We start from the raw sequence: 24,065 nt of genomic DNA, 5'->3' as shown, positions 1-24,065 counted from the left end.
ATTGTAGTAGGCCCCTCTTTTGAAGGTGACGTTACCCTCAACCCAGTAGTTTGAGTCAGCAAGGATACAATCCTAAAGGGTCGGATTATTGAAAGATAATTAATTAAGTTATTAATGCAAATTATGGTAGGCCCCTCTTTTGGAGGTGACGTTACCCTCGACTAAGTAGTCTGAGTCAGCAGGGATACAGTCCTAAATAGCTGGGTTATAGTATTAATAGTAGTTAACTTATGAGGGGATCAAAGAGTTTGGACCCCCGCCATCCAATACCTTTGGGTATTGAAGGAGGTCCTACTAAATTTGACCCAGGTCCCTTGCAGGACCTCTAAACGCTGAACAAGGGCAAGACCCTTACCAAACCGTTCCCTTAACCCCCGACCAGGTAGCCAACATACCTCCATATAGACCGTGGAGATATGAATGGTGAAAATCTTTTATTTAGGGTTCAGACGGCAGTATGGGGTTGGGGGTTTATGTTAGAGAAGATGTTAGGGAATATGGAGGTGGTCAGGGGTTTAGGTTAGGGAAGATGTTGTTGTTGGTGGTGGGGTATGATGGTGGCTGGTGTGGTTTGGCGGAGGTTGGTGGTGTGATGGTCGTGTCTGGTGATGATGAGAGAGAGAGAGAGAGAGAGAGAGAGAGAGAGAGAGAGAGAGAGAGAGAGAGAGAGAGAGAGAGAGAGAGAGAGAGAGAGAGAGAGAGAGAGAGAGGGAGAGAGAGAGAGAGTGATAAGAGAGAGAGAGGGAGTGTATGTAGTTGTTGTATAATATATATATATATATATATATATATATATATATATATATATATATATTTTATATAATATATTTAAATGTAAAATTGCCAAATTATCATTACTTTATCCACAAAATTACCAAAATACCATTTTAGCTAACATATATTTTGGATGGAGTTAGAGGTGTGGAGCAAACTGACGATAAAATCGAAACATCAAGAAGTAAAATGGCTATTTTTAAAGGACTTAAACGATCAAACCACATGAAACAAAACGGAAGTTTACTCAAGCTAAAGAAACTACAAGGACCAAAAATGAAAAGAAAAAAACCAAGTATCACCGTATCCGTTTCATACCAGTTTCCCATCTCTTTCTCTGTTCTCTGGTTTTATTCCTTTTTTTCTCTCTCTCTCTACTGTACTCCTAATCACTAAACCGCCATAACAAAACACAACTGGACCCTATCGGAACCCGTCCAACTAAAAACCACCGGATCTCCGGCCACATTTTGCCTCCGGAATGACAGATTCCGGCAACAATTCAAGCTCATTAGCCTTTGATCTCACTCTCTCTCCACTTTCTCTCTCTAAACCTCCCTTTTAATATTACTTATTGTGCCTTTTTACCACCTGATTTGATCTCGCTTTTTCAGGTACTCACCGAATCTAATCCTTTTTATTTTTATTTCTTCTGTAGTTAGTTAATTACAGTGTGTGTTCTAACTTCTAGTGAGTTCTCAACTTTTCATAGACTGTTATTGATATCAGAACGTCGTCGTTTTGTTTTTTTTAGCTTTTGACTGTGAAGTTTAAATCATTTGTTGTCAAATTAGGGTTTTATGCTGTGTAATTAGTGTGGAAGTTTATTTAATTTTATGGAATTTGATATTTAATAATGTTATTGTGAAGAATAGTATTCATTAGTTACTACAGTTAATTAATTAATAATTACAATGTGTAAGATTTGCAGTAGCAGGTGTTGTTGAAATGAGTAGGAATCAGAATGAGAGAATTAGGAATTTGGAGAGACCTGTTTCAGGATGCTTGGGAAGAATGGTGAATGTTTTTGATTTGAATACGAGCGTAGGCGGAAACAGATTGCTCACTGAAAAGCCACATTATGAAGGTTGTTTGACCTTTTTATTTGGTGTATTCTTCCGTCGATTTACATTGAAAATACCTAATTTTTTTATTGAACAGGTAATTCGGTGTCTAGGAGCGAATCAGATGTGTCAAGATCTTGTTTAGCTGATAAAGTGGTAATTACTTTGAATTGTGCATTTTCTACGTGTGGAAAACTTATGTCGGATCGCGTTTGATATCTGTGATTTCTGTTGGGATATGCAGATGGTGTCTGAGTTTGGAAAACCTCCGTCAAATAGGAAGCCAAAGGGGACGCCTATAAAGATGCTTATGGCGCAAGAAATGTCTAAAGAAGAGGTCCCCAAGAAAGGTCCACCTAGTTTGGTTGCTAAGTTAATGGGGCTTGATGATCTTCCACAGCGCGATCAACTTAGTTCAGCTTCGTGCAGAAGCAATGTAAGAGGATCAAGATCAAGAACCCATTCTGGATCATTAGACGGTGATGTTCATCAGTGCAAAGATGTTCCTGAAATATGCAAGCAATCATGCAAAACATATGGTGGTTCGCCACAAAAGGGTAGTAAATATAAAGAAAGCAAAAATGAGAAAGATATGGCTCTCATTCGTGAAAAGTTCATGGAAGCGAAACGTTTATCTATGGATGAGAAACTCCGACAATCTAAACAGTTTCAAGATGCGTTAGAGGTTTTAAGTTCCAATAAAGATTTATTCCTTGAGTTTCTTCAAGAACCTGATTCTTTATTCTCTCAACATCACAATTTACAGTCGTTACCCCCACGTCCGGACTCGAAACGCATCACGATTCTTAAACCTTCTAAGTTGGTAGACGGTCATACGTTACCTTGTTCAGGAACGGAATACAGAAAACAAACGAATGAAACGGTTTGGGATAGATTTAGTGGGCCCCCTAATCAGCCAACTCGTATCGTGGTGCTGAAACCCGACTTTGGAAGGCCACTTGAGACGAGAACCGTTTCTTCGTCTCCATCGTTAAAAACATCGAATGATGATGGATTTTACGGAGATTTAGAAGACAGTGAACCAAAAGAGCGGACACCTAGCATACCCGAAAGTTCAACTGGTCATAGAAGAGACGAAACCCTTCTTTCTTCTGTTTTTTCCAACGGTTATATCGGTGATGAGAGTTCGTTCAGTAAATCTGAAGTTTATTACGCAGCAGGGAATCTGAGTGATTCAGAGGTGATGTCACCAACTTCACGACACTCGTGGGAGTATATCAACCGTTTCGGCAGCCCGTATTCTTCTTCCTCGTTCAGTCGTGCGTCTTGTTCTCCAGAATCGTCTGTTTGCAGGGAGGCAAAAAAACGTCTTTCCGAAAGATGGGCGATGATGTCATTAAACGGGGGCGTTCAAGAACAACGACATGTAAGAAGAAACTCCAGTACATTAGGAGAAATGCTCGCCCTTTCTGACTTGAAAAAATCGGTAGAATCAGAGGAAAAACGTAAAAACAGTATTGATTTAAATAAAAATAAAGGTAATGATGCTGATAGTAGTCCCAAAAATTTTGTGAGGTCAAAATCTGTTCCGGTATCTTCTACCGAGTTCTTGAAAGGGAAAATTGATGATACTAAAGATTTGACCTCGGAAAAAAGTCAAAAATCATCGTTGTTTAAAGGTAACGTTTCAAGATTATTTTTTTCCGGGAGTAGAAAATCCGGCAAGCAAAAATCCCAAAAGTCTGATGATGACTTTCATCAATCTTCAAGAAACATTGGTGATGATGGATCTCAGTGCGTTAGTGGCATAGTGATTAAAGATCTACCTGAGGTATGCAGTCCGCTTTAAGTCAAATATAAGTTAAAGAGTAAAATGTCATTTTCGTCCCTGAGGTTTGGCCAGTTTTGCGATTTTCGTCCAAAGGTTTGTTTTTCCGCCTTTGGATCCAAAAGGTTTGAAATCTTGACATTTTTATCCAGCTCGTTAACTCCAACCATTTTTCTCTGTTAAGTCAGGGGTATTTTCGTCTTTTTTGTTTACTTAAAGAACAATTCGGTCTTTTGAATACTTGTACCTCATGCTAAATGCTTGTACATAAAGTGAAAAAGACCGAATTGCCCTTTAAGTTAACAAAAAGACGTAAATACCCCTAGCTTAACAGAGAAAAATGGATGGAGTTAACGAGCCGGATGAAAATGACAAGATTTCAAGCCTTTTGGATCCAAATACGGAAAAACAAGCCTTTGGACAAAAGTTGCAAAACTGCCAAACCTCAAGGACGAAAATGGCATTTTACTCTAAGTTAAACTAATATTTATAACTAGTGTTTTTGAAACTGCAGTCTCAAATGTGTGTAATTGGTTGTTTTGCAGGGTTCCGGAAATGCAAATGAGAACCCGGACCAGCCAAGCCCTGTTTCGGTTTTGGAATCACAGTTTGTAGATGATGATCATAAATCAGGCTATTCTTCCACCGCTAAACTGAATAAAATCGGTAATTAATTGTAATTTATAGATTTAATTTCTTTTCTAATTCCTTACATGCATTTTTCTAACATGCACCAAATATTTCATGTTGTGTTAACAGGGATAGATCCTAATAAATACAATCTGATCGATAAATCACCGCCAATTGGATCCATTTCCCGAACGCTATCATGTGACTGCTCTGCCGTGGGGGCCGTCACTCCCGTTCCAGGTAAAACCTCGACAAAACAACCCCTGAGCCCAGAGGAAGAAGAACAAGAGTGTTTCATGTATGTTCAAACACTACTATCAGCAGCCGGAATCAGTGGTGGGGTCCAGTCAGATTCAGTTATCGCCAGGTGGCATTCACCCGAAAGTCCTCTGGACCCATCTTTGAGAGACAAGTACATGAACCTATCCGATAAGGAACCACACTCCAAACAAAGACACCGAAGATCATTCCAAAAGCTTGTTTTCGACTGTGTGAATGAGGCGTTGACCTTATCAAGTGGGACCTGTAAACACGTGGGAAAGGTGCCGATGGAGCGTGTGTGGGGCCAGATGAAGGAATGGATATCTGGGGATGGAAGGTGTGTTTGGGATGAAGATGGCGGTGGTGATGAAGACGAAGATGGAAGCCTGGCGGTGGAGATGGTGGCGAGAAAAGAAGTTACAGGTGAGGTTTGGATGGAGCATTTGAAATTGTCAATTGAAGATATAAAAAAGGAAATAGAAGTGAAGCTGGTTGAACAACTTGTGGATGAATTTGTGGTAGAGTTGATGACAGGTAGAGTGATTTTGGCTTACACTCCATAATTTATCACACTATTATTTGTGTATTATTATTATTAGTTTAGTATTATGATGTCTTCTTGTGAGTTTCCAACAATCATGGTCTTTCTTGGTGTCTTATCTGTTTAGTAATACAAAATAAATATATTTTCAGGGTCCTTTGTGTGATCTTCTTTCTGCACATGTTAGAGGATATATTTTTAAATAGTTAGATTGAGACATGTTAAATGATTTCCCTTTGTTTATTACTGATTACTGCAACATTATTGTTAGATATTTTAGTGTAATCGGGATTGACTTGGTGATCAAAGCGAATAATAATACACATCAAGCAAGTTAGGAGGTGCGGGAGTGCACGCTTGTTTAAGTTATTATAATTCGAAGTGTACGGGTGGTGCCCGTACTCTACGGGGGTTCCAAGGGGGCAACGCCCCTGGGAGCATAGTCCAAGGGGCGGCAGCCCCTGACGGGGTCCAAGGGGCAAAGCCCCTAGCTGGGGTCGAGCTGTTTTTAATTAAATTGCTTTATGGAAAATGTCTTAGACAATAAAATTTATTAATATTGGTCCTAGTTTTTATAACAAAAAATTAAGGCAGTTTGATTAAATTCAAATTATAACTGCCAGAGGCAATTATCTACAAAAACACCCCAACAAAATTCGAATACAATTTTTTGATCATCTTCTTCCTGGTTCAAAAAAAAATCACAGACACACACATACCCTGGTTCAGTTTTCTCGAAAATCAGAGTTGTATCCGATATTCCGATTAAATTATTCAGGTGAATCACCGAAATAATTTGATCTGAGAGTGATTACACGCCTCTCTGATCATCCGGTTTTCTGAAAATTCCCCAACAATTATGATAATTATTTCTACTTTAACAAGTACAGTGATTAATTTATTATAAGTTAGAATATTTCAAGGATGTTCTCGATAATATGTTTTATATTAAGATGTTGATTGAAAATCATAATTTTTCTTATGTAATTTGTAATTCGTCGACACCTAGATATACTTGCGACGATCATAATAAAACAGATCCTTAAAGTGTATTAATCCTCAAGGTTTTTGATTTTCCTTTTTTATTTTTAGGAACAACATTTTACTCGCTAATTAAGAGGGTGTTTGGGATTACGTTTTAAAATGATTATTTGATTATTGCGTTTGTAAACATAAATAATCTAAAAAGTGTTTGGATGAAAAAGTGATTATCTGCCTCCAAAACGCAGTTTTGGAGAAGCATGTACCTACATGCTTTTTCAAAACGTAATTTTGAAAACGCAAAATCTATTTTGAAAGAAGAACCAATTTTGTTTTGTGTAAAAAAAATATCGACAACTACATGTATGTAATATATAATTAAAATACAAGTATGATGTTTAAGGCTTAAGAAAATTATTTGAAGAACTTGAATATCATATATTGGACTCTTTTAAGTTTATTTATATATGGGCTAGGTGGTTAAGGTCCACGGAACCCATGCATGGGTGATGGATCACATAACCCAACCCAACCATTGCAAGGTCTACTTGTGACCAATGGCATGTAGCATCGAACCAAACAGGAACTGGCCTTTGGCTGACACAACATACATCTATCATCTATGCATGAATATGATGATACAATATAATAGGGCTAAACCTAAAATGTAACAATGTACATATGTTCATGCATATGTTACAATACTATACCGTTCATCTTCAATCCTTTAATTTGCATGACAACTTGTGTGTCTAAATTGACAAAACCAGCCTTCTTTGCTAGAACAAAGTATGGTGAAGTTGATTTTCATTTTGTTTAAGAAAATGTTGCTAGTAAGGATTTTAAAGTTTTAATTAGTTATGTCTGTGATTAAATTACAGAAATTTTATGATGCTCTTTGGCTACACTCAGTTGTGTGTTGCCTAATACCATTAGCTTGAGGTGGTGTGTTAAACCAATATCTTATAATTCGTCTAGGTTAAATTTTATCTTATTTTTTTTTCAATCAAAAGCGATAACAATTAATTATATTTTTTTAAAGTGAGAATCATTTTTGGTCGGCGGGTCTACTTGAAGAAAAAAAAACAAACACCACGGTGATACTTACATAATCAACGAAAAAACAGGTTGTATTCATCAGTTCATATATAAGTAAACACAAATGTATACACCCGTTAAATTCTATATGGACGTGGTGATATTTTCTTAATTAGTAGAATAAGTGAATAACACGTATTTACCTCTCAATGCACCATACAAATACAACTAGTCTATTTGCCAGTGAATATACTACATGTTTTCATCTTAGTTACCTAAATACCATCGCATAAAACCATCTTTTATTAAGCACATCCAGTGGCAATATAGTTGATCACATCTTTTAAAAAGTTTCTTAAAAGAATTGTAGGTTCTAACACGCACAAGCACAAACACACAAGAAAAAAATGGTTTATTTACTAAAACAGTTTTGATAAGTTTTTAAGACGAAATTATTGATTATATCAAGTTCAAATTACATGTTAAAGTTTTAGAATTTTTATTTACATAAAGTTAACTACAAGAAAAAAATCGGGTTTTAAATTAAATATAATATAATAAAATGAGGTATTACGATATTCAATAGCCGAAAAAGAAGGTGTCATTAAAGTTTGAGGCTTTGAGCAATCGTATCATGCTTCCTATATACTTAAAGTTATAACTAAAAAATGTAATACTATGGAATTCTACCTATACTTGTAATAGTGTTTACTATTTTCGTTATTGAAAACGCATTATGTCTTTCTTTCTATGTATTATTAAAAAAAATCTATACATATGAATATTTTAAATAATGTTCCTAGCTTGTCTACTTATACATTCTTATTAATTAAGTTAAAATGTAAGCTATTATATGAATGATTATTTGCATGTACATAGATTTGTTCAAACTAAGAAGAGTTATTTCAATAGAAAAATAATGAGTGTTATCAAACATATTCATATTTCATTTGGCCGATTATAGCCATTTTCATCCACTCGATCAGTTTTCAGCATATTCAATTGGCCGCATTAAGACGCTGCGATTTTAATATTATATCTTTAAGTTTTCGTTTTCATATCATATTTATTAGACATCACAATTAATTAAAGAAGGACCTACATGCATGCAACCCTTGTATAAAACACCACCATACATCTTCACCACCAAAACATGGCTAAATACTCCTCCTTCACTACCGCCGCCATCACCCATCTGCCGCTAGCTGTGGTCTTAACGGTTCTACTACTTGTAGCCGTGCCAAAAGCTCATGGAGCTCGTGCTTTCTTTGTGTTTGGTGACTCGTTGGTTGACAATGGCAACAATAATTACCTTATCACTGATGCCCGAGCTGACTCTCCACCGTATGGCATTGATTACCCAACCCATCGACCCACTGGCCGCTTCTCCAATGGCTTTAACATACCCGACCTTATCAGTAAGCTATTTATATTTGTACACGTGTTATGCTATTATTGGTTTGTTTTGTTGACACATTGTCTTGATATACTTTTGTGCTTGCTAAAATTGGTTCCAAAGCATTTTCTGATTCTTTCTTTTTGGACGTATAGCTTTTTAAGGGCAAAAAGTCAATGCCTATTTTTGGAAAAAAAATAGATTTTCAGGATTTTCCATTTATATTTTATAGTATAGTTGTATATATCTTGTCACATTATATAATATATGACCATTTACGTTACTCGTTTCTCAAAACCATTTTGGACTTTTAGTGTATTTTTGGTTTACTGTAGTTGCATTTGGGAAATGAGACTTTGTGTACCTCCCAAATGCGACTACAGTATAATCAAGCCAAGCCAGAAGCCCAAAATGATTTTAAAAAACACAACTTTTCCAAAAGTTTGTTTTTTCTGTACAATAAAGTAATGATACCTATTAGGACATCAAACATTGTTGGCCATACTATATATGTAATGTAAACAAGTGCAAGTTTGGTGTACATAGGTCAAAAGCTCGGGGCAGAGCCCACTTTGCCATACTTGAGCCCGGAGTTGACCGGTGACAAACTATTGGTCGGTGCAAACTTTGCGTCAGCCGGGATCGGTATACTCAACGACACCGGAATTCAGTTTGTAAGTTGTACATGACTCAATATTCAAATGTTGCCGAAGATGTGATAAAATGGATAAAAATGGAAGGGTGGTATATTTGCACCTTTACTATATATGTTAAACATCTAATGTGACGTTTTTTATCAACTGTTTTGGGCAGGCAAGTATTATAAGGATAGGTCAACAACTAGAAAATTTTCAAGAGTACCAATCCAAAGTGAGTGCATTGATCGGACCGGACCAGACCCAACGGCTCGTGAACCAGGCTCTGGTTTTAATCACACTAGGAGGCAACGACTATGTTAACAATTATTTCTTGGCACCGGTTACTGCAAGAAGGCTACAATACACCATTCCTCAGTTTACTAAATATATTATTTCAGAATACCGCAAGATCCTTATGGTAAAAAAAATTTATATAAGTTTGTCCGGTTTCATATTCTTCACTTGATTATGAAAAGGGAAAATCACGAAAATAGTCGCGTTAGACCGATAAACTTACCAAAATGGTGATTTACTGTTAAGTTTTTTAAATTATTCAATCTAACGAGAACATGTCATGTGTCATTCTTTGCGTCTCGTGATCCCCTATGGGGTGTTTTCGACACTATATGCTTTGACCAATACCTTATTTCTCAAACATGACCTAAGTAATTAGAATTTGTAAACTACAAAAACATTATAACATATGATTATTACAACTTCTAAAATGATCACATTCAAACTCAAATTTTTAAAACCCATTTTACTACACATGATCATATAATTAAAAAAACACACGTCAAAACATTCCCTATATTGCACTCTATTTAACTATTTAAATTAAATATTCATAAGTATTGCAAAATTAATAACTAATGACAAGGTTCATTGTAGAATTTATATAATTTGGGAGCTAGACGGGTTCTAGTAACAGGATCTGGTCCATTAGGTTGTGTTCCATCCCAGTTAGCCCTAGCGGCTGCAAATGGTGAATGTGCAAATGAGCCACAACAGGCTGCGGCTTTGTACAACCCCCAACTCGTGCAAATGATCCAGAGCCTCAACCAGGAGCTTGGGTCAGACTACTTTGTCGCGGTCAACGCAATGCTAATGCAAAATGACTTTATCAGTAACCCTCAAGCCTTTGGTGAGTGGCAAACATACATGACTTAATTATCAATAGCCTTATTTCTAACGAAGTATCAATTTGACCATCGGTGATACTCATTTGTTTTGTAATACAATCATAGAATACATTAAAAAAAGTTACCATATTGTATATTTTAGAATTTAACATTGTTGGTTATTTAATATAGGTTTTATAACATCAAAAGTTGCGTGTTGCGGACAAGGACCGTATAATGGAGTTGGCATTTGTAACCCGACATCAAATCTTTGTGACGATAGGGAGATATATGTATTTTGGGACCCATTCCATCCAACCGAACGCGCAAACAAGATCATTGTTGAAACAATTTATTCTGGTTCCGAGAAGTACATGCATCCGATGAATCTAAGCACCATCATGGCCTTGGATTCTATGATCTAATAGCCTTATATCTACATATGTTTATTAGCCTTGTGTGTCTTAATTATTAATATTTTTGGTGTGACATCAACTAAATTGTAACAAAAATGTAATTGTGTTTATTGCATGCAACTTCCCAGTGAGAAACATATATATATATTCTGAATTTCAGTGAGGAATTTTAGTGGCTATGTTGTATAATGTAGTGGTCGATAAAATGCATCATTAATGACAAAGCAACATATCACATGTTTTTATTTGACTTTCCATAAGCTGCAAGGTGACATGAAATTAAAGCAGATAGATGATCAAGAGTCGAAAAAGCCGGTGGAATGAACGCTTGAGGCCCACCCTTACTTTTTAGAAGAGAGGAAAATTTAAAGAACATGGCATGTTGGATGTAGGGATGAAAAAAAAAAAAAAAAAAAAAAAACGCCCAGCTTGACGGGTATACCTGATATTCGATGGGTATGGGACCGGGTATGAGACTGGGAAAAAATATTTTGCGGGAATGGGATGTCTATGGGATAAGGTGATACCCGACCCGATTACTTGAAACTAAACACCCGTTAACCCGAACAATATACTCGAAACATATACCTGAAAACTTTTAACTTTTATTTTTATTTCTCTTAAGTGTTGTTCGATAATTTTCATTACTAGCTTTATTCTAGTAGATTTATTACTGAAAAAATAAAATTTTGTTTTGGAATATATATTTTGATGACATTGTATTTGTCAATCAATCAATCAATTAATCGTACCCGCCCAGTAAATCCCATAAATAGCAAAGCTATTGGCAGGGGTAGCTTTTCAAGGGGCCGGGGGGGCGCCCGACCCCCCGAACTTTTCGCTCAGTAGTGTTACGTATAGAATTTTTTAGGTATATACGTTTTCGACCCCCGGTTTTATAAAAAAGAAATTTACTTATATAGAATTTTTAGGTTCGGTGGCTTCCGACCCCCCGGTGGAAATTTTCAAGCTTCGCCACTGGCTATTGGTAGGGTCTGGGGAGGGTGAGATGTAGGCACACCTTACCTCTATCGCTAAGGATAGAGAGGTTGCTTCCAGAGATACCCTCGACACAAAATAAAAATAAAAATAAAATTTTATTTTGGAATATATATTTTGATGACATTGTATTTGTATGCTACAAAATACAAAATTACTTTTTGAGATTGATATTAAAATATAGGGTTAGGATCGTATGAGAAGCACTAGACTAGTTGAGAAACTTTAGAAACATTCTCAACCACACATTTTCCCTAAGCTTTTCATAATATACACATATGTGTAGTTTAAAATTGACTATATACGTATGTGTATAATTCAAGATTTGACAACATACATATGTATATATTACGAACGGGTATACTCGATACCCGCGGATATGCCCGATACTCGGCGGGAAATAACCAAAAAGTATCCGACGCGTAATGGTCAGGTATGGGACAAAAACTTACCACCAGGTATGGGACTGAGATTAGCCAAAGCCGACCCGTTATCATCCCTAATTGGATGAATGGTTGTATAGATACGACCATAAGATCGATAATGTATCTCGTAATACGTACAGTATTGGATACGAGTATCTTCGATGCATATTTCTATTTTTTGCATCGTACAAGTAAATGAGACTTTTTACTATAATGCGTTAATAAATGAAAATTTGTGACTGTCAAAATTCGTCGCTAATATAATGAAGAACTAGCGACAAGTATGTTGCTGTTTCGTGAGAAGTTGAAATAGTCGCTAATAATGCGATGGACAAGTCGCAGTTTCTAGTTGAATTCGAGACGGATCTTGCTAATATTGGAAGAAAATAAACCACAATATGCATTGTAACTATTTATAAACTGGTAGGCGAAACTCGCACGCTGTGGCGGGATGTTAAAATTTGTAAGGCTCGGTTTAGAGGACTTGTACATTAGTATTCGCTACACAAAAAAAAAAATCATGTCAAAATGTTGATTAAGATAAGTAGTGGAGACGATAGATCAGGAATTTTCTAAAACGCCATATGTTAAAGGTTGCAAGAGAAAAAAAAAACATTGAAGCAACTTTGACGACTTGTGCGTTCATGCTTTGCTTACTTCTACATTATCACGAAAAGTCAATTTTGAGCTATGGAATTCCCATGCGCTGCACAAGTTGGTATCGGTTTAATTCGTTATGTGATGACACTCGGTATAGCAATCACATGAGAAAGCTCAAAAAAATAAAGTCGTGATATGTCAAGAAGGTTATCGACACGTGTTTTCATGGATAAAAACCATAAAAAAAACTCAAAATAAATATTAGCATTTGTTACGATAATACCGATACTATACCGACGTCGTTCAATATCGGTTAAGTTCATCATGGTTCCAGTGGTGAAGCTTGAGATTTCCGACCGGGGGTCGAAAACGTATATACCCAAAATTTTCTATAAAACCGGGGGGTCAAAAATGTGTATACCCAAAAATTTCTATACGAAAACTACATACTCTCCACTACTGAGCGAAAAGTTCGGGGGGTCGGTCGCCCCCTCCCGCCCCCACTATGCTACGCCCATGACGGTTCTGGTACTCTAGCGGCATTCGTATAGCTTACGACGCCAATAATACTCTAATTTGGATACAACTCTATTTTCTAACGAAATTTATACATGAACGTCTTTGCATATTAAGTTTTTTTTTTAAGTCAACGAACGCAATTATAAAACAAAAATAAAATCAAATAAACAAGTTAAATGCATACATTATCAATAAGTATAAAGGGTGAAATTGAAACTTAAACTTAAAAAATACTAGGTGCTATTTATGGAACTCATGTTGTTACGAACACGATTGTGACATCAAGCATTCTCATAAGGCCACTCGGTGTGGGGGGCGTCCCCAAGCCGTCATGGGTTGGCGCCGCCCCATCCTCCCATTTCCCTTGGAGCGTCGGCGTCGGGAACAACATCCACAAGATGTTGAAGACGGGCCATGTGAAGACAAAATATAGACGTTGAAGAAGTTGAAGAACAGCATCCAAATCGGAAGCTTCTCCGTCATCGTCACCGTTGCCGGAGAAAGTGACGGCGGAGGAAGCCGATAAAAGCCCGTCAACGCCGCTCAACTTCTTGCCTAGTGATGGTAGTGGTAGCGACGGTGTTGATTGTACTGGTGGTTGTTGGTATGGGTAACCGACACCGGGTTGTGGGTGGGGTAGATGGGGTGGTGTTGTGACCGCAGATGGGGAAATTGAAGGTGGGTGTGAAGGAATTGGAGTCGGTTTGATTTCAGATGGGGAAATTGAAGGTGGGTGTGAAGGAATTGGAGTCGGTTTGAATTGGGGGATGATGAATTGGGGGAATGATTTATAAGCGGAGTCGGTTTGTCAAAATTGCCAAAAATTAAAAAATAAATAAATTAATTAAATAAATGGGGTAGGGTCATCAACCATTTCCTTGGTTCCATTCTTGGAGGGGCATTCTCCAAAGACTGTGACGTGACGCTAAGGTGAAGGGGCATCTCCAAGAACTACCCTCCTCCCGTACCGAGTAGCTTAAGAAACTAAACTACAAATATCATCTCATTCCATATTAGAAATCCTTGAATAAGTAAACTCTTCTCGCATGCAGCCTACAATATATGGGTCCGTCGGGCCGGCTCTACCTTGTTTAGGCCCAATGCACAACCCTACCCTGCGTAATGTTTTTTACTCTTTTTTTGCTCATATAATATTAATAAGTGGTCAACTTTAATCTCTTTCCAATTTGGTATTTTACATTACAAAGGATATGTTGGAACTTCGAATTTCACCTTTTCAGTAGGACAAGGTGACCTTCTTCATATCAGTTCCTATGATTTTAAAGTCAGAAAACAAATTAAAACAATCGCCATTCTAGCTCAGTTGCAACACGTGGGTTCCCAATGGTATTGACTAAGAGATATGATTATTTTATGAGTTATTTATTTTATCCATCTTAATTATTGTCAGGTTTAGTTTTTTTTTTTTCAAATTCAAAAATACTTCATACCAAGAACACTGGGGTGAATAAAAACCACTAAATCTTAAATGCATGTGACACGCGACCATAACTCGTATTACATAGTTTCATCATGAAAGAAACGCTTTGATGACATGACAATATGTGCAGTGGAAATTAAGTTGATACACGAGTTATGGTCGCGTGTCACATGCATTTAAGTCTGTATTTCTAAAAAAAATATCATATGCGAGCAAAAGCACATATTTGAACAAGGTTTAGCGTATGTCATGAAAGTATTCCGACATGGCATAAAGCTATAAAACATCAGAAAAAGGACTACTTAGGTTATACTTGCTTGGAATTATAACTTCGTTTTAGGTTGAGGGTCTCTACAAATGTCTAGAACAAATATGCCATCACTAAGACCATTATAGTGGTTAAGAAAAATAATGCCCCCACCATGGGGCATTATCCGATACGTGTCATCCCAGGTAGCATGGGGCGTTATTGCAAAAGTGGTGTAGTGGGAATAATGCCCCTTCCAATCATTAAACAAAAAAAAAACAAAAAAAAAAAACAAAGATAGTGCTCATTGGTTAGTCAAACAGTTGACCACTCCCCATTGGCCACCTTTTGATCTCTTAAGCGTTATAATTAAAACGCTTGTATGCAAATCTTCAAAAAATAACGCCATATAACGCCTAGTGTAGTGGGTTAGGGGGCGTTTTGGGGCGTTTTTTTTTTCAATTTTTTTTAAAAATAACGCCCCACTAAGGGTGGTCTAAATAACTCATAATCTGTGTAAATTGCTTGTAATGTTTGATACTTATGTGTTGTTTTGGTAGAAGTGGTTTAAGTGTTTAATTGATACTTTTTTGACAATCACATGTAGTGTAAGCTGAATCTTGTTCACAAGTTCTAGATTTTTCATAAAACAATGTGAGTTGACTATGTGTTTTCTTTTATAATATGTGGATTATATATTAATAAAAAATTAAGATTGCTGGTTGGCTTTCACATTTCAAATGTGAACTTTCATGTCACTAAGCAAGTTAGCTATTAAAAGTTTTTGCTGCATTAAATGTCCCATCTTTGTTGATTGGAGATATTCAAAAGAAGCCAAGACAAACAGTAGCCAGTAGGTGAGTTCAACTTCAAACGAAAACCACAAAATAATTATGAACTAATAAATCATTTTTAGCTTTTGATTATGAACTAATAAATCATTTTTACCTTTTAATTTGGCTCCTAATTGTTTAGTGATTCTTATTTTAACTCACCAATCAATATATATAGTATAGGGATGCGTTTATTACATAACCAATTTAAGCAGATACCAAAAGAATCGCATAAGCATTTTATTTGTACGTAGTAATCTAAAAATATGTGGTTACATCTGTCCATGAGTCATATTTAAAACAACAGTATAAGTGTTTATACGGTTCCAATAATACTCTACTATATGTGTGTGTTGTGTATGTGGATAATGACTAATGAGTAATCTATCAACTTACCCCAGCCCATATAAATGATTATGAGTATGATGATACCCAATGGTTTGTTAAATTAATCTGGCATGGGAGATGTGCTTCTTTTGATAAAACTAAAATTAAGTCGTTTAATTAATCTAATCCACACAGGCTGTAAAGTTGAAGGGATGATGGCACCCATTTACAATATATAATCAAAAGTGAAAGCTTACTTCTTTGTTTCTTGTTGAAGAAACATACCTGCTAACTGACTTATAGTTCACATAAACTGATTAAATATATTGAAAATGCCATGCTATGTTAAAAAAGTGATGGGTTGGTGGGTCAACTTAATCATCAAGTTATTCATATTGTTAAATTTTGTCTATCAACATTTATACTTTACCAAAACACTTAAAAGCTCCAAATTTATTATAATAATTAGCTAGTTGATTATTGTGACTTGTCCAACCAACAAAATATGAATGTGATGTTATATCCCATGTATTAACCAACTTTTTTTGGTTTGGTGAGAATTTCTTGTCGACCGAAGAAACACCAAGTTAATCAGATTTTTGTATTTTTCGATGTTTGATATTTTTCCATCAGGCAGTTATGATTAATCCCATAGAGGAAGTGTAACACCTCGAAATTTTTGTGTCCAATGATGTGTTAACACGTGTCATTTGATTACACGTGGCATCTATAATAAATAAAGGACTAATTTTGACAAACCTTGAAAGTATATAAATTCGAGGGTTATAAATGTCAACAAGGGTAAATATACTGTATAGTAACCCTAAATAAATGCTTGTACCTTCAAACGAATGAATCATAAATCATACGGAAGCGAAACGCGGAAGAAAGTGAGAGATTACGAGCTACAGGGGTTAACTGTGTCAACATGTTTAATATTACCTCTGAGTGACCCTTTAACGTTCCCAAGGCTTCATAACCGTATTATACGCTCACTAGAATATACTGTATAAATTCCACGAAGTTCTGTCTTAAAACGAAAGAGTTATACTCAAATTCGTATGAGAAGGGTTAAAAGCGTCAACAGTGAAAGTTAAGGCTTTCCGAATAATAAATTAACTAACCAGGGACTTAATAGCGCGGGTAAATAACACGAGGCCCCTATCGGTAAATAACCGAGGGCCAAACCGCAAAGTTACCCCTTCAAACCCGAAAGGTCAGGTAAATCATTACGAAAGATTTCGTTATTAATTACCGGATTCTGATAATCATGACAAAAGATTTTAAAAATCTGAAAAACAGACCTCTCGCGACCCGCGTGAAGGTTAGGCTTAAGTTGAGGCGGGCCGCGAGCCACCTCAATTACGCGTCTGATTTCTTAAACTCAAGCGACCCGCGTTAAAGTGCATGGGAACTCCCATGCGGGTCGCGTAAAGTGCCCAGATGCAGAAAGTTGATGTTTTCTTGACTTTTGAGCATGGTGAACGATCAATCTCCAATAAATGAGGCATGGGCGCCCCCTACTCGACCCATAGCCCTCTGGGACACCTACCCATCATCCCTGGACTGTTGTGGGTGGTTGTAATGATCATTGATGCATGGCATTGGCTATAAATAGCCACATTTTTGCACATAACATTCACACAACTTAAACATACACCTCTGGTCATTCTAAGGAGCTCCCAAGCACTCTTCTCTGCTCTCTAAGCAAGAATCAACTTCTGTAAGTGATCTAACCCTTTGTGGTTTCACATTTCCTTAGTAAATGGCTAAGAACCAAACCGTCGTAACTACGGTTTGACTTTACAATAAATCAGTAATGGTTCAGTCTTATGACGAATCAAAAGTGGTTATGAGTTGGTATTTATGTGGGTAATAAACCTCTAAAATGGTTCCCCCTGATCACCACTCTAACTATGTCAAATGTCGAGTCAAACGTGCGGTTAAAAAGTCAACAGAAAGCTATTTTAGCAATTTATGCATAATCTGTAATGTATATGTTATGGAACCTGTTTTGATAATCATAAAACATGATAATAAGTATATAAACTTGTTTGCGCTCGTTTAAATCGACCATTTACTATATTGAACCGGTTCAGAGCCGAAAGTCGCAAAAGTTTGACTTTTGCTTTGACTTCAGTTCTGACCCGCTTTAGTGAGGCATGAATATACCATAGGACTCTCTTAGGACCAGGTCACATGTTGGTATAAACCTCTGTGGTCGGTTCATGAGTTATCCGAGTCTTTTGCGCAATTCCGTCATTCGCCTAAAAGTTGACCGTAACGGCCTTTTAAAAATTAAAACGAGTATTTCGGACACGTGAACGGACCAAAACCTTGCGTATTAAATTATAAGCACGTCCTTAAAGTTTCACGTCAATCCGAGGTCTAGAATGAGAGTTATGCTAAAAGGCGCACTTTTAAGAAAGTTTTGTAATTAACGGCGCAATTAGCATAACGCCCATCTAACCCAAGTTTTCGTCACCAAAACTTTTACCCACTGTGGTAAAATAATATTTTGGGAATTTTAAAGATTTTTAATAATTTTTACCTTGCTCATAACCTGCGGTTATGGCTACGGTTCGGTAAATACCGAATATGCCCTTTTTGGCCAAAACGGGAGTTCTACAAGGTCTTTTGACCCGATTCCAGTTGCCACTGATTTTAAATAATAAATAAAGTATTTTAAACTTTATAAACTGTTCGGGAAACTCAGATTTCCTGTAGAACCCGAAAAGCTCTTTTAAAGTCTTTAAAATGACCGAAAAGTCCCTACGGGGCATAATATTAACTTGAACTCGTTACGGGCATTACGGAAGGTATCCTACTGCTACCAAAATACTTTTAAGGCATATTGACTTAGGAAATAAGCGTAGGACACTTATGGTTAACCGTTTCGCCTATTTGCGCACACGGTACGGCTCATGAAACTAGTTTTCGTGCAATAGCCGATATGGGTCAAATTATATTATTTGAACCCCAAAATCCAGAGTATGAACTATAAACCCATATAAAACAAGTCACTGAACTTGTTGGGTCCAAATCATACTCCATTCTCGGTTTTCGCCTTTTCGTGCGAATTAACCATATCTATATATCGGAATCAACCGGTTTAAGCTACGGCTAATATAAGGACCGTTAGGATTCTAAGAGGTTAATTAAAACCTTCGTTCCAGATTAGGAGCCCCAGTAAAAGCTATCGGTGACTTGATCTAAATTAAGGATTTATACTTGCAAAGGTAAATACTTTAACTTATTTCCCCTATATGGGCTTGGGTTACGGTATATTAATACCGCTTGATTGAGCATTATATAACTCCATCGCTTAGGTGGTTAATTGATTAAGTATGATCGGCTCATTTAAACAGTTTTGTTGCTTATAAGCCTTTGTGGGGTTTAATGACCGTTGTCCCGGATATCCTCGGCATCATTTTACGAAATGGCCACGACCATCGACATCCCGGTGTAGGCGTACACCCGGTATAAAGTGTCGACATTAAAAATTAAAAGACGTAGCCGTTGGTTTTTGTACTACGGTTTTACGCAAACGTGGTGTGTCTATAAATCTTTAACCCGGCACGACCCGGGCTACTGAACGCATGAAAGAACATGTAAAACGTTCACAAGATCATTATGAATTTTCCCAAGTTATAAAAGAGTTTGTGCCTTGTGCATTCAAATCAATTTTAATAAACATTTTCAAATGTGTCAGTTGAATGTATTTACCAGTGTAAACTGACGTATTTTCCCCAAAAGATTAAGTGCAGGTACCTAAACGTAAATTGGCTGGTATTAGCTCCCTAGCGTCGTGATAAGTCTCGCAAGCTTGATTGCAGTATCTGATGGAACAATACTTTATCTTTATTTACAATCCACTGTGGATATTCAACTTCTGTAATACATTGATATTATCATCAGAGGTTGAAATATATATTTATCTTATGCTTCCGCTGTGCATTATATAATTGTGTGGTTTGACTATATTGTTGCCAACATCGTCACGGTAATCCCCCACCGGGCCCACCGGTGAGACACGTGGAAATCGGGGTGTGACAGGTTGGTATCAGAGCCAACATTGAGTGAATTAAACACTATCCTTATGTGTTTAATCTCAATGACACAATTGCGCATATTCGAGTCTAGACTTAACATAGGAATACTCCCGATTCTAATCTAGAATTTACTGCTTCCAATTATTTTTATATTGGATACGTCGCCAAGCGAAGAAGCCATAATAGGAGTTCTCCACACCCGGGGTCCTGAGATGCTGAGCTTCGTACCGCGGTTAAAATAAAACGAACATCCAAGGAGAAAGTATTCAGAAATAAAATGAAGAAGGAACTCCTTATACTGAAGATCGTTTCCTTATTAGTCCTTATAGGGACATAATTATCTTTCAGTCCCTGCGAGGACAACATTATTCCTTTCAAGTCCCGCTTAGGGCAACTTTATACTTCCACTTTTATATAATGGAATGATTAAGTTTAGACTTTCATTCTAAATAAGAAATATTAAATAAATCAAAACCATTCCTTTTATTTGATCTGCCTTAATAAAGAATCTTAAGGGGGTGAAACCTAGCCTGGTGTCTTTTAAGATCCGGTCATGATGGTACGACCTGATTAAAAGATTCAGAATTCCAGTTAACCTCTGTGATCATGTTAACATCCATGGCAGATGTGATTCGTTAAAAATCGCATGCGTCATTCCTATAAGAGAATCCTTCTATGGATTCCAAAACCCAAATTAGTGATTTATAAATCATGGGTTAAGTCATCAATAAAGATGATCACTTATTAAAACATCCATTAGTGATGTAGTGCCTACGGGCCAAACTTATTAAAACATCCATTAGTGATGTAGTGCCTACGGGCCAAACTTATTAAAACATCCACTAGTGATGTAGTGCCTACGGGCCAAACTTATTAAAACATCCATTAGTGATGTGGTGCCTACGGGCCAAACTTATTAAAACATCCATTAGTGATGTAGTGCCTACGGGCCAAACTTATTAAAACATCCATTAGTGATGTAGTGCCTACGGGCCAAACTTATTAAAACATCCATTAGTGATGTAGTGCCTACGGGCCAAACTTATTAAAACATCCATTAGTGATGTAGTGCCTACGGGCCAAACTTATTAAAACATCCATTAGTGATGTAGTGCCTACGGGCCAAACTTATTAAAACATCCATTAGTGGTGTAGTGCCTACGGGCCAAACTTATTAAAACATCCATTAGTGATGTAGTGCCTACGGGCCAAACTTATTAAAACATCCATTAGTGGTGTAGAGCCTACAGGCCATACAAATTGTCATATAAAACAAAAGGGCAGTGGTAGTCTATGACTCCCTGTCAGAAAAGGTAATGAACTTTGATTCAAACCTTAATGCCTCGATTCTCCGAAATCATGGCTTATAAATTAAACTTGTCTACGCGACTAGGCCAATTGTGCTGTTATTAACTTATAAATTAGGATTTATGATAAGATCCTAAATAAAATAAATATCCTTCCTTCCCTGCCAGTAGGCATTTTTAAAAAGAAATCTCAAGGGTAAACCTAGCCTATATGACGAGGCCAAGATGGTAGGACCTATTCAAGAGATTCAAATCCTTGTTAACATCCGTAAAATGTTAACACTCCTGGCAAACGTGGTTCGATAAAATCACGTAAGTCATCCCTAGATTGGGTTATTCCAAACCTTCCTTATTAAAAATAATCATCCCTTAAGGAGGAAGTGCCACGGGCTATAATACACTGTCCGATTGCGACATCAACAATTGTGATCTTTTGAAATTCCCCATCCCAAGGGGATGAGCTATGCTCAAAGCCCTCTAGACGATAATCCTGTCGTCATGTCATTATTATGACCACTGAATGACAGTTGATTTAAAGTAAAGTACTAATCCTGTCGTCATGTCATTATTATGACCAATGAACGACAGTTGATTAAATTAAGTGCTAATCCTGCCGTCATGTCATTATTATGACCAATGAACGACAGTTGATTAAATTAAGTGCTAATCCTGCCGTCATGTCATTATTATGACCAATGAACGACAGTTGATTAAACTAAGTGCTAATCCTGCCGTCATGTCATTATTATGACCAATGAACGACAGTTGATTAAATTAAGTACTAATCCTGCCGTCATGTCATTATTATGACCACTGAACGACAGTTGATCAAATTAAGTGCAAATCCTGTCGTCATGTCATTATTATGACCACTGAACGTCAGTTGATTAAATTAAGTGCTAATCCTGCCGTCATGTCATTATTATGACCACTGAACGACAGTTGATTAAATTAATGGCACTGATCATGTCGTCATGTCATTACTGTGACCGCTGAATGTATCATCAGTACAATGACTATATGTCTTAACATCTTACGAAATGTTAATTGATAGGCCCCAGGCCAGAAATTTTAATAGAGACAGTCGTAACTTACAACTCCCTGTCAAGAAAAGGCAAGAACACGTTCAGGCCTAAATACCTTAATTCTACAAAATCAAGGTTGATAATATAAAGTTGTCCCTGTGACTTGGTCTCTTGTGCCATAATTATATATTACTAAATTAGGATTTATGATAAAAATCCTGAATAAAATAAACATCCCTCTTTTCCCTGCCAGTATGCAGTTTAAAAAGAATCTTAAAGGTGAGACCTAGCCTACACGGCCAAGATGGTGAAACCTACTCAAGGGATTCAGATCCTTGTTAACACCTAAGCACGTGTTAACACTATTGACAAATGTGATTCGGGAAAATCACAACAGTCATCCTTATATTGGATTCTTCCCAATTCCTTGTCTAGCCTAATGATTTAGAAATCGCGGCTCATATCATCCTATAAAATGATCATGTTATAAACATCCGCTAGTGATGAAGTGCTTACGGATTAAATTTGTCGTCCGATAAGACAACGACAGTGGTGGTCCTTGACCCTGTCTAAAGAAATTGGAGTACGTCCAAGCATAATAGTTGGTAGAGACCATACGATCTCAACTAATACCATCTGAAAAGATGATCATACCATAAATATCCCTTAAAAGGGATATGCCTGCGGGCTATAATAAATTGCCCATATGAGACATTGACATTGTGGTCTTTATGATTCCTTGTCTAATGGTGGTGAGCTATGCTCAAGCCAAGAATAGTCAATATGATTAACGCAATCATGACTTATATCATCTAAAATGATGAATCCATTATAAGCATCCTTAATGATGTTTTGCCTAAAGGGCCATATTATATTATCCAATTGAGACAAGGCAATCGTAATCTTTTATGATTCTTTGCCACAGAGAGTGAGCTATACTCAAATCCTATAGTCTATACTATCATTGCAATCCTGACTAGTATCATCAATATGATGATCATAAATTCATGATATTGACATCCCTAGTAATGAAATCCCTACGGGCTATACTTCACTCTATTTCGATAAGACAAAATAGTGGTGATCCTTATGATCCCCTATTCAAAATGGTAGAATGATACCTAAACCTAATAGCCCATGCGATCTAAATGATTATGACTAATATCGATAGATACGATAATTATAGATAGACATCCACGAGTGATGTTAACTGGTATTGCCTTCCTGTCAAGAGAATCGCCTGTCTAGACGATGACAGTTGTAGTCTATGACTCCCTGTCCAAAAAGTGAAGAACTGTGTTCAAGCCTTAAGACTCTTGATCTAATGAGGTTGCAACCCATGAATTGATGTCCTTGTGACAAATCCACAAGTTGTATTTCAAGTCAACCATAACAAGCCCCGTACTATAAATTGTTGTTCGTGACACGCTAACATATTAAATGTTAACATTCCTGGTGACATGCCTTGTGCCAGGTTTGATAAATGTCCGTCATGACAAGGCTTTATGCCATATCTTTCTATGTCCATCGAGACAGGCTTCTATGCCATATATATAAGTATAATAAGAGTCTTGTAAGGCAAGCCTTTGAACTATTTACAATCGTCCTTGTGACAAAACAGTTGTGACAATATGGTCCCCT

The 24,065-nt window shown here is 36.8% G+C and overlaps 2 protein-coding genes across 3 annotated transcripts; both read left to right on the top strand.

Moving 5' to 3' along the window:
• The first annotated feature begins 1,086 nt into the window (after nt 1-1,086).
• LOC110884482 lies at nt 1,087-5,225 on the top strand. 2 transcript variants are annotated; one of them, XM_022132199.2, is made up of 6 exons: nt 1,087-1,388; nt 1,706-1,861; nt 1,936-1,994; nt 2,083-3,630; nt 4,173-4,293; nt 4,387-5,225. In XM_022132199.2, exons 2-6 carry the CDS (start codon nt 1,723-1,725, stop codon nt 5,079-5,081), a joined length of 2,562 nt encoding a protein of 853 aa, XP_021987891.1. In that variant the 5' UTR covers nt 1,087-1,388; nt 1,706-1,722; the 3' UTR covers nt 5,082-5,225. The 2 variants fall into 2 exon arrangements, with proteins under 2 accessions (XP_021987891.1, XP_021987890.1); XM_022132198.2 differs by having other exon boundaries at nt 1,698-1,861.
• A 3,006-nt stretch (nt 5,226-8,231) lies between these two features.
• On the top strand, nt 8,232-10,816 carry LOC110884483 (GDSL esterase/lipase At4g28780). Its single transcript, XM_022132200.2, has 5 exons — nt 8,232-8,496; nt 9,021-9,148; nt 9,288-9,530; nt 10,004-10,256; nt 10,426-10,816. Exons 1-5 carry the CDS (start codon nt 8,232-8,234, stop codon nt 10,656-10,658), a joined length of 1,122 nt encoding a protein of 373 aa, XP_021987892.1. The 3' UTR covers nt 10,659-10,816.
• Nucleotides 10,817-24,065: the final 13,249 nt, after the last annotated feature.

This window comes from Helianthus annuus, chromosome 6 (genome assembly GCF_002127325.2).
Source record: "Helianthus annuus cultivar XRQ/B chromosome 6, HanXRQr2.0-SUNRISE, whole genome shotgun sequence".
Taxonomy (NCBI): domain Eukaryota; kingdom Viridiplantae; phylum Streptophyta; class Magnoliopsida; order Asterales; family Asteraceae; genus Helianthus; species Helianthus annuus.
Note: the sequence above shows the minus strand (reverse complement) of the source record. Positions and strands in the feature narration are given on the sequence as shown.